Source organism: Sciurus carolinensis, chromosome 15 (genome assembly GCF_902686445.1).
Source record: "Sciurus carolinensis chromosome 15, mSciCar1.2, whole genome shotgun sequence".
Classification (NCBI taxonomy): domain Eukaryota; kingdom Metazoa; phylum Chordata; class Mammalia; order Rodentia; family Sciuridae; genus Sciurus; species Sciurus carolinensis.
Window position 1 is genome coordinate 33367986 of NC_062227.1, and position 13652 is coordinate 33381637.

General features: G+C 38.2%; 1 protein-coding gene across 7 annotated transcripts in view; it reads left to right on the forward strand.

Annotated features, from left to right (window-relative positions):
• Window positions 1-13652, forward strand: part of Rbbp8 (RB binding protein 8, endonuclease) — a 111371-nt gene that overhangs the window by 94587 nt on the left and 3132 nt on the right. For 6 of the 7 annotated variants that reach the window (XM_047526469.1, XM_047526463.1, XM_047526467.1 and 3 more), the window contains one exon: window positions 10442-10538. In XM_047526469.1, the coding sequence (XP_047382425.1) occupies window positions 10442-10538 (97 nt within the window). Of the gene's footprint in view, window positions 1-10441; window positions 10539-13490; window positions 13530-13652 lie in introns of those variants that run through there. The other variant, XM_047526470.1, reaches the window with a different exon arrangement.

Here is a 13652-nt window from a genome sequence, read left to right on the forward strand (position 1 = left end):
CCATTTGTTGATTGGGTTATTTATATTCTTGGTGTAGAGTTTTTGAGTTCTTCATATATTCTGAAAATTAGCGCTCTGTCTGAAGTATGCATGGCAAAGATATTCTCCCACTCTGTAGGCTCTCTCTTCGTATTGCTGATAGTTTCCTTTGCTGAGAGAAAGCTATTTAGTTTGAATCTATCCCAGTTAATGATTCTTGCTTTTATTTCTTGTGCTATGGGAGTCCTGTTAAGGAAGTCTGATACTAAGCCAACATGTTGAAGATTTGAACCTACTTTTTCTTCTATAAGACCCTAAGATGCAGGGTCTCTGGTCTGATTTCAAGGTCCTTGATCTATTGTGAGTTGAGTTTTGTGCAGGGTGAGAGAGAGGATTTTGGTTTCATTCTGTTGCATATGGATTTCCACTTTTCCCAGCACCATTTGTCAAAGAAGCTATCTTTTCTTCATTGCATAATTTTGGCACCTTTGTCTAGTATGAGAAAATTGTATTTATTTGGGTTTGTATCCATGTCCTCTATTCTGTACCATTGATGTACCTGTCTATTTTGGTGCCATACCATGCCATTTTTGTTATTATTGCTTTGTAGTATAGTTGAAGGTCTGGTATTCTAATACCCCTACTTCACTCTTCCTGCTAAGGATAGCTTTAGCTATTCTGGGTTTCTTATTCAAAGCTAAAAGATTACTTTAGCTATTCCGGGTTTCTTATTCTTCCAGATGAATTTCACGATTGCTTGCTCTGTTTCTGTAAGGTACGTCATTGGGATTTTAATTGGAATTGCATTGAATCTGTATAGCACTTTTGGTAGTATGGCCATTTTGACAATATTAGTTCTGCCTATCCAAGAACATGGGAGATCTTTCCATCTTCTAAGGTCTTCCTCAATTTCTTTCTTCAGTGTTTTGTAGTTTTCATTGTAGAGATCTTTTACCTCTTTGGTTAGATTGATTCCCAAGTATTTTTTTTTTTTTGAGGCTATTGCAAATGGAGTTGTTTTCCTCATTTCCCTTTCAGCAGTTTTGTCGCTTGCATATAAAAATGCTTTAGATTTATGCATGTTGATTTTATAGCCTGCTATTTTGCTGAATTCATTGATGAGGTCTAAAAGTTTTCTAGAGGAGGTTTTTGGATCCTCTAAATAATCAATCATGTCATCAGCAAATAGTGACAGCTTAAGTTCCTCTTTTCCTATTCGTATCCCTTTAATATCTTTGGTCTGCCTAATTGCTCTGGCTAGAGTTTTGAGGACAATGTTGAACAGAAGTGGTGAAAGAGGACATCTCTGTCTTGTTCCCATTTTTAAAGGGAATGGTTTCAGTTTTTCTCCATTAAGAATGATGTTGGCCTTGGGCTTAGCACAAATAGCCTTTACAATGTTCAGGTATGTTCCTACTATCCCTATTTTTTCTAGTGTTTTGAGCATGAAGGGGTGTTATATTTTGTCGAACGCTTTTTCTGCATCAATTGAAATAACCATGATTCTTATCCTTAAGTCTATTGACATGATGGATTACGTTTATTGATTTACGGATGTTAAACCAACCTTGCATTCCAGGGATGAGCCCCACTTGATCGTGGTGCACAATTTTCTTAATATGTTTTTGGATATGGTTTGCCAATATTTTGTTAAGGATCTTTGCATCTATATTCATCAAGGATATTGGTCTAAAATTTTCTTTCCTTGATGTGTCTTTTCCTGGTTTGGGTATGAGGGTGATATTAGCTTCATAGAATGAGTTTGGTAGGGTACCCTCCTTTTCTATTTCCTGGAATACTTTGAGAAGTATTGGAATGAGTTCTCTTTTGACAGTCTTGTAGCACTCAGCTGAAAATCTGTCTGGTCCTGGGCTTTCCTTGGATGGTAGATTTTTAATGACTTCTTCTATTTCATTGCTTGATATTGATCTGTTTAAATCGTGTATGTCCTCCTGGTTCAGTTTGGGAGGAGCATATGTCTAGAAATTTGTCAATGTCTTTGGTAGTTTCTATTTTGTTGGAATACAGATTTTCAAAGTAGCTTCTCATTATGTACTGTATCTCAGTGGTGTCTGTCGTGATACTTCCTTTTTCATCACGAATTTTAGTAATTTGAGTCTTCTCTCTCCTCTTTGTTAGTGTGGCTAAGGGTTTGTCTATTTTGTTTACTTTCTCAAGGAACCAACTTTTTGTTTTGTCAATTTTTTGAATAGTTTCTTTTGTTTCAATTTCATTGATTTCAGCTCTGATTTTAATTATTTCCTGTCTTCTACTACTTTTGCTGTTATTCTGTTCTTCTTTTTCTAGGGCTTTGAGCTGTAATGTTAGGTCATTTAGTTGTTGACTTTTCATTCTTTTCTGGAATGCGCTCCATGCAGTGAATTTTCCTCTTAGTACCACTTTCATTGTGTCCCAGAGATTTTGATATGTTGTATCGTCGTTCTCATTGACCTCTAAGAATTTTTTTTTCTCCTCCCTGATGTTTTTTATTATCCATGTTTCTTTCAATAGCATATTATTTAGTCTCCGGGTGTTGGAGTAATTTCTGTTTTTTATTTTGTCATTGATTTCTATTCTCAGTCCATTATGATCTGATAGAACACAAGGCAGTATCTCTATTTTTTTGCATTTCCTAAGGGCTGCTTTGTGGCATAACATATGGTCTATTTTCGGGAAGGTTCCATGTGCTGCTGATAAGAAAGTGAATCCGCTCGTTAATGGATGGAATATTCTATATATATCTATTAAGTCTAGGTTATTGAGTGTGTTATTGAGTTCTATGTTTTCTTTGGTTGGTTTTTGTTTGGAAGATCTATCTAGTGGTGACAGCGGAGCATTAAAGTCACCCAGAGTTATTGTGTTGTGGTCTGTGTGATTCCTGAAATTGAGAAGGATTTGTTTGATGTACAGGGATGCACCATTGTTTGGGGCATAAATATTTACTATCGTTATGTCTTCCTGATTTATGGTTCCCTTAAACAGTATGAAATGTCCTTCATTATCCCTTCTGACTAACTTTGGCTTGAAGTTCACTTTATCTGATATAAGGATGGAAACCCCTGCTTTTTTACTAAATCCATGTGTGTGGTAGGTTTTTTTTCCCATCCTTTCACCTTTAGTCTGTGAATGTCCTTATCTATGAGATGAGTCTCTTGGAGGCAGCATATTGTTGGGTCTTTCTTTTTAATCCATTCTGCCAGTCTATGTCTTTTGATTAATGAGTTTAGGCCATTAACGTTCAGGGTTATTATTGAGGTATGATTTGTATTCCCAGTCATTTGGCTTATTTTGGTTTTTAAGTTGACTTGGTTTCTCCTTTGAGTGGTTTTTCTCTAAGGTAGTTCCTCCCTGCTGACCTCCATTGTTGTTTTTCATTTCCCCCTCATGGAATATTTTGTTGAGAACATTCTATAGCGCAGGCTTTCTATTTGTAAATTCTTTTAACTTTTGTTTATCATGGAAGGATTTTATTTCATCTTCAAATCTGAAGGTTAGTTTTGCTGGGTATAGGATTCTTGGTTGTCAAGTTCTTTCAGAGCTTGAAATACATTGTTCCAGGCCCTTCTAGCTTTTAGAGTCTGGGTTGAGAAGTCGGCTGCTATCCTTATTGGTCTCCCCCTATATGTAATCTGATGCCTTTCTCTTGCAGCCTTCAAAATCCTATCTTTATTTTGAATGTTAGGCGTTTTCATTATAATGTGCCTTGGTGTGGATCTGTTGTGATTCTGTGCATTTGGTGTTCTGTGAGACTCTTGTATTTGATTTTCCATTTCATTCTTCAGGTTTGGGAAATTTTCTGATATTATTTCATTGAATAGGTTATTCATTCCTTTGGTTTGTATCTCTCTGCCTTCCTCAATCCAGATAATTCTTAAATTTGGTCTTTTCATGATGTCCCATAGTTCTTGAAGATTCTGTTCATGATTTCCTACCATCTTCTCTGTTTGGGCAACTTTATTTTCAAGATTGAATATTTTGTCTTCATTGTCTGAGGTTTTGTTTTCCAAGTGGTCTAGTCTTTTGGTGATGCTTTCCGATTGAGTTTTTTATTTGGTTTATTGTTGCCTTCATTTCAAGGATTTCCATTTGGTTTTTTTTTTTTGAGAATCTCTATCTTTTTTTGAAACGATCTTTTGCTTCCTGCAGTTGCTCTTTCAGCTTATTGGTATTATCATTCATTGCCTGCATTTGCTCTCTTATCTCATCCTTTGCTTCGTTGAATCATCTTAATCATGTATAATCTGAAGTCCTTTTCTGACATTTCTTCTAACATACTGTCATTGGATTCTATTAATATAGAATCTAGATTTGTTTGGATCATTTTCTTTCCTTGTTTTTTCATGTTGTTCATGTATCTTCCCCTCTAGCAGTGCAGATCTCGTGTATCGCAGATTTCTCCCTATAGGCTTATAGTGGCCCTATAGGTTTCCAAAACCTTTTCTTTAAGGGGAGATCAATATTAGCAGTGCCCAATTCAGACACTATGCAATCCTAGACCAAATAGCTCCTATGAGGACAATAACAAAATTGTCATAATAAACAGAATGAGTTCAAATATTATCTTCAGTAAAACAAACAGATTTGCAATAAGGTCTGCAGTTTCTAATGGAGAACAAAGAGGATGCAGAGGGATGTAGAATGTGGCTGTTAATGGGATAAGAAAAGAATATACAGAAGTTCTAGATAATAGAAAGGGTGAGAGTGTAATCAAAAGAAATTGGATGTTAGCATGCAAAAAAGGCAGAAGGAGACTCTGAGGGAACAGGTAAACAAAAGGAAAAGAGAGCAAGAAAAGTAAAGAAATAAAAACTTAAATTTTTTCAATAAGGAGAAAAAAGAAAATCTACAGTATAACAGTCATATAGTAATGAAACCTCCCAGAGTTCAGTAGCCTGATGCATGAGAGGTACCTGACAATGAGCTTCAAGCCTCCAGCAGGCATCTCAGGATGGGTTTTGCCCCACCTAAAGATCAGAGCTACGGCTTCCAGGATTTTCCAGGATGACTACTCTGGCTTCAAAATGTGTTGGCAAATGGGGAGCTGCAGCTCAGGGTGTGGCCGTGGTCAGCAGGAGGTCCTAGAGGCGGGATGCGGTTGGTCAGGCAGGCGTCCCGGAGGTCGGTTGTGTTTGGTGTGGTTGTGGGATCCTGGAGGCCGGGTGCAATCAGTCGGTCTGGGGTCCCGGTGATAGGGCGCAGTCAGTTGGTCTTGGGGTCCTGGCGGCAAGGAGTAATCAGTCGATGTGAGGGCCCCAGGCAGGGAGTGATCGGTCGGGCTGAGGGATCCTGGAGATGGGGCTCAGTCAGTCCGGCCAGGGGTCCTACAGGGCCTGGCTGTTGTCTTCAAATGGTGGCAGCCACATGTAATCAAACATGCAGGTACTGTAACAGTGAACTTCCAGGCAACAGCAGGCAGCTGGTGCTCCACTGGCGGTCGGTGATCAGTTTGCTGACTGTTGTCGGACGGTTGGGAGGTGAACCTCGTGCTTTTGGTGATGGATAGGTGTAAGGCAGGCGAAGGACAGGCGAGAGGCAGGCAAATGGCAATGATAGGCGCCTGACAGTGAGCAATCAAGCTCTTTAAAGGTTTTGTAGAACTCGGGTGAGAACCTATCTGGTCCAGACTTTCCTTGGTTGGTAGGCTTTTCATGACTTCTTCTATTTCATTACTTGAAATTGGTCTATTTAAATTGTGTATGTTTTCCTGTTTCAGTTTAGGTAATTCATATGTCTCTAGAAACTTGTTGATGTCTTCAAGATTTTCTAATTTGTTGGAGTATAGATTTTCAAAATAGCTTCTAATTATGTTTTATTTTTCAATTGTGTCTGTTGTGATATTTCCTTGTTCATTCCGAATTTTAGTAATTTGGGTTTTCTCTCTCCTCTTTGTTAGTGTGACTAAGGGTTTATCAATTTTGTTTATTTTTTAAAATAACCAACTATTTATTTTGTCAATTTTTTCTGTTTTTTCTTTTGTTTCAGTTTCGTTGATTTCATCTCTGATTTTAACTATTTCCTATCTTCTACTACTTTTGGTGTCGCTCTGTTCTTCTTTTTCTAGGGCTTTGAGCTGCAGTGTTAGGTTGTTTATTTGTTGATTTTTTTTCTTCTTTTATTGAATGTGCTCCATGAAATAAATTTTCCTTTAAGTACTGCTTTCATAGTGTCCCAGAGATTTTGATATGATGTATCTTTGTTCTCGTTTACCTCTAAGAATTTTTTAATTTCCTTCATGAAATCTTCTCTTATCCATTCATCATACAATAGTGTATTATTTAATCTCCAGGTGTTGGAGTAGTTTCTGTTTTACACTCTGTCATTTATTTCTAATTTCAATCCATTATGATCTGATAGAATACAAGGTAGTATCTCTGTCTTCTTGTACTTGCTAACATTAGCTTTGTGGCATAGAATATGGTCTATTTAGAGAAGGATCCATGTGTGCTGAGAAGGTGTATTTGGTCTTTGTTGGATGTATATTCTATAAATGTCCGTTAAGTCTAAATTATTGATTGTGTTATTGAGATCTGTGGTTTCTTTCTTCAATTTTTGTTTGGAGAATCTGTCCAGTGGTGAGAGAGGTATGTTAAAATCACCTAGTATTATTGTGTTGTGGTCTGTTTGATTTCTGGAATTGAGAAGGATTTGTTTGACGTATTTGGATGAGTCATTATTTGGGGCATAGATATTTATGATTGTTATGTCTTGCTGATTTATGCTTCCCTTAAGCAGTATGAAATGTCCTTCTTTATCCCTTCTGACTAACTTTGGCTTGAAGTCCACATTATCTGATATGAGGATGGATACTGCAGCTTTTTTACTGTGTCCATGTGCGTGGTAGGTTTTGTCCCATCCTTTCACCTTTAGTCTGCATCTCTTTCTATGAGATGAGTCTCTTGCAGGCAGCAAATTGTTGGATCTTTCTTTTTAATCCAACCTGCCAGTCTGTCTTTTGATTGATGAGTTCAAGCCATTAACATTCAGGGTTATTATTGAGATGATTTGTATTTCCAGTCATTTGACTCTTTTTTTTTTTTTTTTTGACATGACTTGGTTTCTCCTTTATTTGGCTATTCATTTAGGGTAGTTCCTCCCTTTCCTGATTTATGTCATTGTTTTTCATCTCTTCCTCATTGAATATTTTGCTGAGAATTTTCTGTAATACTAACTTTCATTTTGTAAATTCTTTTAGCTTTTGTTTATCATGGAAGGATTTTATTTAATCGTCAAATCTGAAGGTAAGTTTTGCTGGGTATAAGATTCTTTGTTGGCATCCGTTTTCTTTCAGGGTTTGAAAAATGTTGTTCCAGGCCCTTCTAGCTTTTAGGGTCTGGATTGAAAAATCTGCTGACACCCGTATTGGTTTCCCCCTGAATGTAATTTGATTCTTTTCTCTCGCCGCCTTTAAAATTCTTTTTTTTTCTTCTTCTTTTGCGCGGTACTGGGGATTGAACTCAGGGCCTTGTGCTTGTGAGGCAAGCACTCTACCAGCTGAGCTATCTTCCCAGCCCTATAATTCTGTCTTTATTTTGTATGTTAGGTATTTTCATTATAATGTGCCTTGGTGTGGGTCTGTTGTAATTTTATGTATTTGAGTCCTATAAGCCTCTTGTACTTGATTTTCCATTTCATTCTTCAGATTTGGGCAATTTTCTGATATTATTTCATTGAATAGATTATTCATTCCTTTGGTTTGTTTCTCTAAGCCTTCCCCAATCCCAGTAATTCTTAAATTTGGCCTTTTCATGATATCCCATAATTCTTGTAGATTCTGTTCATGATTTCTTACCATCTTCTCTGTTTGGTCAACCCTGTTGTCAAGATTAAATATTTTGTCTTCAATACCTGAGGTTCTGTTTTCCAGGTGTTCTACCCTATTGGTTATGCTTTCTAAGGAGTTTTTAATTTGGTTTATTGTTTCCTTCATTTCAAGGATTTCTGTTTGGTTTTTTTCCAATATCTCTAACTCTTTATTGAAATGATCTTTTGCTTCCTGTATTTGCTCTTTTAACTGTCGATTGGTACGATCATTCAATGCCTGCATTTGCTCTTTCATCTCATCATTCAATGCCTGCATTTGCTCTTTCATCTCCTCGTTTGCTTCCCTGATCGTTTTAATTATGTACATTCTGAACTCCCTTTCTGTCATTTCTTCTGCCATGCTGTCATTGGATTTTATTGCTATACCATCTAGGTTTGTTTGGGACATTTTCTTCCCTTGTTTTCTCATATTGCTCAGTTATGTACCCCTCTAGTAGTGAAACTCTGGGATATTGCAGATTTCCTCTATTGACTAATATTGTCTCTGTAGATTTCCACTAACTCACCTCTTAGCCTTCAGTAGCCTGAAGTCTTGGAGGAACTTGATAATGCGGTGCTCCACTAGGAAGCTACCCCTCTAGGGGTGGTGGCCTTCAGGTTGGGTATATTCCCTGTCAGTGGGCAGGGGCACCTCCACTTGTTGACTGATGGTCAGTCGAAGCGGAACTAGACTGCAGACTGGCACGTCTGATCTGGGTCTGTGTCTCTGGTTCTACTGCCCGGGTCGGAAAGCCTTGCCCAGCGGGGAAGACTTACCCGGTGGGGAAGTTTCGCTGAGCAGCTCTCCTCCGAGAAGTTCCCTTCAGACCAAAACTAGCCCCTGGACTGGGAAACCCTCCTCTGCGATGTTCCCAGGGGTCCTGACCTACCGCCTGGGCTGGGGATCCTGGCCCTGCGAGGGGTACCCTCACTAAGCGGCCCTCCTCTGCTATGTTCCCTGGGGACTGGAGCTAACGCCTGGGCCTCAGACCCTCACTCTGCTTGGAAGCCTCTCGCTGTGCGGCCCTCCTCTGAAGTACTCCTGGTTGACTGGGTACTCGTCTCAGCAGGGGAGTCTCATTGGGCTACTCTACTCCACGAAGTTCCCTGCGTTTCGGGACTACTCCCCCATCCGGGGAGCCCGACCACTGGGAGAGACTCACCCGGTGGCTCTGAGTTGGTCCCGAGTCTCTCAGTACCTCCTTTTCTTGGCTCCTGGGTCTTATCAAAGGTCCTCTAGACTCCTGTAGGTGTCTCAGGAAGGGAACTGCCCTTCCAGTGATGATGGCCACACCCTCAGGAATAATTCAAAATGCCTGTACCAGCCTATAAAGAAGCCTCTGGCTAGCTCCACGATGCAGGTGGGCTGGCTCGTCTGCCGGCATGGTGACAGACCTTGGCGTGGTGGTCGGGTAGGGTCGCTCAGTGATGGCGTCTGTCTTCGGCCTGGTGGTTGGGCGGGTTGGCTGCCTGCTGCCTAGCTCCGCAAGGCAGGCGCGAGGCAGGCGGGTTGGGTGCCCACCTGCTACCTCTATGATGCAGGTGGCCTGACTCACCCTCCAGCTCGCTCCGTGACTGCAACTGACCAGTGATCTTGATCTTTCTTTTTAAATTCATGAATTGCTCCATGGTTGAGATTTCTAGTGTTAAAACACAAAAGGGAGTCAGGTGCAGTGTCACATACCTGTCATACCACCTACAAGAGAGACTGAGGCAGAAGGATTGCAAATTTGAGGCCATCCACAGTAACCTAGACACTCTCAAAATAAAATACAATAAAAACTGGGGTAGAACCCCTGGGTCAATGTCTAGTACTACCAAAAAAAATTCAGCAATTAAAATTTTTGAAGGAAAGTGTCTGCCAAACTAGAAGGGCTTGTGATACAAATAAACAAAATATATATGCAGTTACTCACTCTTCATTTACCTGTCTTTTAAGTTTTACTTTTTCTTCATTTGGTCTCTTAAAGCAAGGTACAAGTCCATTAATTTTTTTAAAAACTGTAGTTCCTGATTGTTTTTTCTTCCTAAAGTACTCCATAACACATTATAACCCATTCTGCTTTAATCCATACCTCAGTGACTGAAACCCTTCCTAAGTTTCCAGTGGTTCACAATAGGATCCTGTTCATTTAAAGAGAAGTACAAATGTTAATTGTGCCTAATATTCTGAAGAACTCAAGATAGGTAGAGACAGCAAATAGTTATATTTCTTTTGTACAGAATTGGAAATGTCATACCAACAGATTAATCTGTTCTTCGGGGAGGAGTAGGTTAGCCCTGAAATCTGAGTTCTTAGTACCAGAAAACTGAGAGAGTATTTTTTTTAGTTGTGTCATACAATACCAATTCCTGAGTTTAACAATATAGTATTTGTTTTTTAATCAGTTATATTTTACTTCCTAACTCTTATTATTTTCTGTCAGAGGCAATTAGTAAATAATATTTCTTCTTCATTTAAAAAGAAATATCCACAAAATTGGACTTGACATATGGTAGACATTAATATTTGATAAAGAAATATTTGTTTTTCTAATGTACTGAATGAGCATCTCAAATATAATGAATAAGTGGGGATTATTTGTCCTCTGTGCTTAAACCAAAGATCTTTGCAGTAGCAAATGTGTTAATATTAAATTCAATTCATTTTTTTCCCCCTCAGAGAGACTAGCTTACAAAATTTTCCTCATATTGAGGTAGTTCGGAAGAAAGAAGAGAGAAGAAAGTTGCTTGGGCACACATGTAAAGAATGTGAAATTGTAAGTACTAATGTAACCACTCTTTTATTTTTAAGTATGACTTTATAGATCATAAATGCATGATTTAAAAGTCACAGATACAAATCATATTTATGTCCAGAAATCTTGTTTGAGCCAGGAATAATAGAAGGAATAAAATATATACATATGACTATGACCTGAGAGAATAAATGAAAATGAAAGCCCTCAATTTCTCTTAAACAAATCTGAGGCCCAAGCCCTGGTTCTTAGGACCAGTTTAAGATGTCGATACCATTTTTTCTCTGTATTTATTTAGAAAGGCTCATATACATGTAATATTCAGGGAAATTTTTGATATTTCAATAAGAAATTTTTACTATAACATTATTCCTTTCACCAGCACTTTCAGGAGATTAGTTATACGCATATATTTTTTTAAATAACTGGTACCCCCATTAAATTTTCTTCCCCCCCATACAAAATGTGCTGAATAAGCTTTGATTCATCCTTATAAGGATGTTTTAGTTAATACTGATTAGATGTTGAAGTCCTTATGTGTTGAAGTAGTTAGCAAAAATGTTACCATTACTAAGTAGTCCCAACCAGGTTGTAAGTTTTATTAAAATGTACTATTTCTTATTTGTTTCCTCACTGTCTATTAGCTGTCAGCTGGCTGACCCCAGCAATTTACTTCCCCATTTAAATTTCCTTTTTAACAGCTATGGGCTGTGTGTTAGTTGGCTCTCCATCACTATGACCGATTGCCTGAGATAAACAGCTTAAAAGGAGAAAAGGTTTATTTTGGCTCACAGTTTCAGTTTATGTTCACTTGGCCCTTTTGTTTTGGGCTGTGACAAGATAGAACATCTTAGCAGGTAATGCATAATAGAGCACAGCTGCTCCCTTCATGGTGGCCAGGAAGCAGAGGGAGAGGAAGGGGCTCGGGGCCTATTACATCCTTGAAGAGCATGTACCCCCAGGGACCTTCATCCTCCAGCTAACCCTCACCTTCCTAAAAGTTCCACCACCTCTCAGTATCACTGTCATCTGGGGACCAAGCTTTCACGTGAACTTTTGGGAGACATTTAATTTTGAACCAGGAGCAGCAGCACACGCTTTTTAGTGCTAATCAGAGGGATCACTTGACCCAGGAGTTTGTGACCAGCTCCCTTGAAATCAGAGGGATCACTTGACCCAGGAGTTTGTGACCAGCTCCCTTGACTTAGTAGACCCCATCTCAGGGCAGGGAGGTGGGGAGTGATCCAATCCAAAACAAGCTAGACAATTTGGTGATCAAGCACATTAAAATTATATGTGAAAGGGGCTGGGGAGATAGCTCAGTCAGTAGAGTGCTTGCCTGTAAGCACAAGGCCCTGGGTTCCATCCCCAGCACCAAAAAAAAAATTTATATGTGAAAGTGTAAATAGATTATCATGCAGGTAAGCACTTGGTGAAAATACACACTCATAGTGGGAATACTATAGTTTTTATATACAAGTTTTATCCATGTTTGTGTAAAGTTCAAATTCTTTACGATCGTAGTTCAAAATATGAAATTACTATTTTGAAAAGCAGTTTGGAAATATAAACAAAACCACCTAATTCATAAGTTTTCATAACACAACTTTAATATATCATGATTTAACTAAAGAACATGATCTACCTAAGTAAATCTCCAATTTTTAGTTATAAGCATAATTCTTTATGATCTAGAACTAATCCTACTAATTAGAAAACAGTTCTTGTGCTAGAAACAATGTTGATTTGCTTCTGACATTCATTTTCTATGCCATTGTCCAGTTTCAGAAAACCATCGTTTCATACGTTTTGTGTAGTTTTTTTAGTTGAGATAGGAAGGTGAATCATTTCATTAATTCTATCATGACCAGAAGTGACACTCCTTGTCCCATGTACTTAAAATACTATCTATATGCTTATAGTTACTGAATTTATCCCATTGCCTGTTTCACATGGAATGTGTAATATACATGCAGATGTATAGTAATGATAGTAAGTTTCACATGTCCAAAAGCAAATATAAAATTTCTGCATCCAGTTTTCAAACTTTACCACTGAGTCTCCTTCCATTGATACTACCTTGAAAATATATCCCATGTCCATGCACTCATTAGCACTTCAGCCAATGCCCTGGGCCATTTGCTCTCCTCTAGTTATTTCTTGTTTAATAAGATTTACTTTTTAGAGCAGTTTTAGATTCACAACAGAAATGAGCACAAAGTACAAAGTTCCCGTGCATGCCCGTCTCCATTCTTTTTCTTTTTTTTTTCCAGAAGTCTTCTCTCTTTACAACATACTTCCAACACAGCAGTGAATGGTCTCCCCCACCCCCAGAGATTATTTTAGAATAGAAGTTAATTCATGTCAACCTCTGTCCAGAACCTTTCGGTGTCTTCCCACCTCACTGAGAAATAGAATCTGAAGTCCTTTTCAGGGGACAGCAGACTGGCATGCCACCACCTCTCTGTGTATTCAGCTACTCTCTCGGGCTTGCTATATTACAACTGCAGAAGCCTTCTGTTGTTTCTCAGATGTGTTTTGGGTATGGCAGTGTTTTTTCCAATAAACTTTAATTATGAAAGGTCATCCCATCCTAAAGCCTAGACTCAGGTAACCAAAGCTTATAGCTAGGGCAATGAGAATGATGAAAAAGATGCTCAAAAAGAAGTGTTCCAGAGACTCTGAAAGTCTTTAACCTGTGTAAAATTAAAATATGTAAAAAACCTTTACCTCCAACTTCTAACCCTACATCTGCCACTTTCAGTAGATATCCTTGGCAAATTATCACTTAGATTTTCATCTTCTCAAGTACTTAATGAAGGATTTGACTAGAGTATATTACTATCACCTATGTTTTTGTTAAGCTGTAAACTACTGCTTAATTTTCTTGAGGTCTAGAGCTCAGATCTGTATAGTTTTTACATACAAGTTTTATCTATGTTTGTGTGACGTTCAAATTCTTTATGATCATAGTTGCAAAATATAGTGTGCCTTTGATCCTAATTGAAAATACAACATAAAGAGGGAAGTCATGAATCCTACAACATTTAAGTGTAAGTTTTTATTTTAAAAAACTCTATAGAGATAAAAATAAATTTCTTTAAAACACATTGTATCTAAATAAATAGCTGAGAA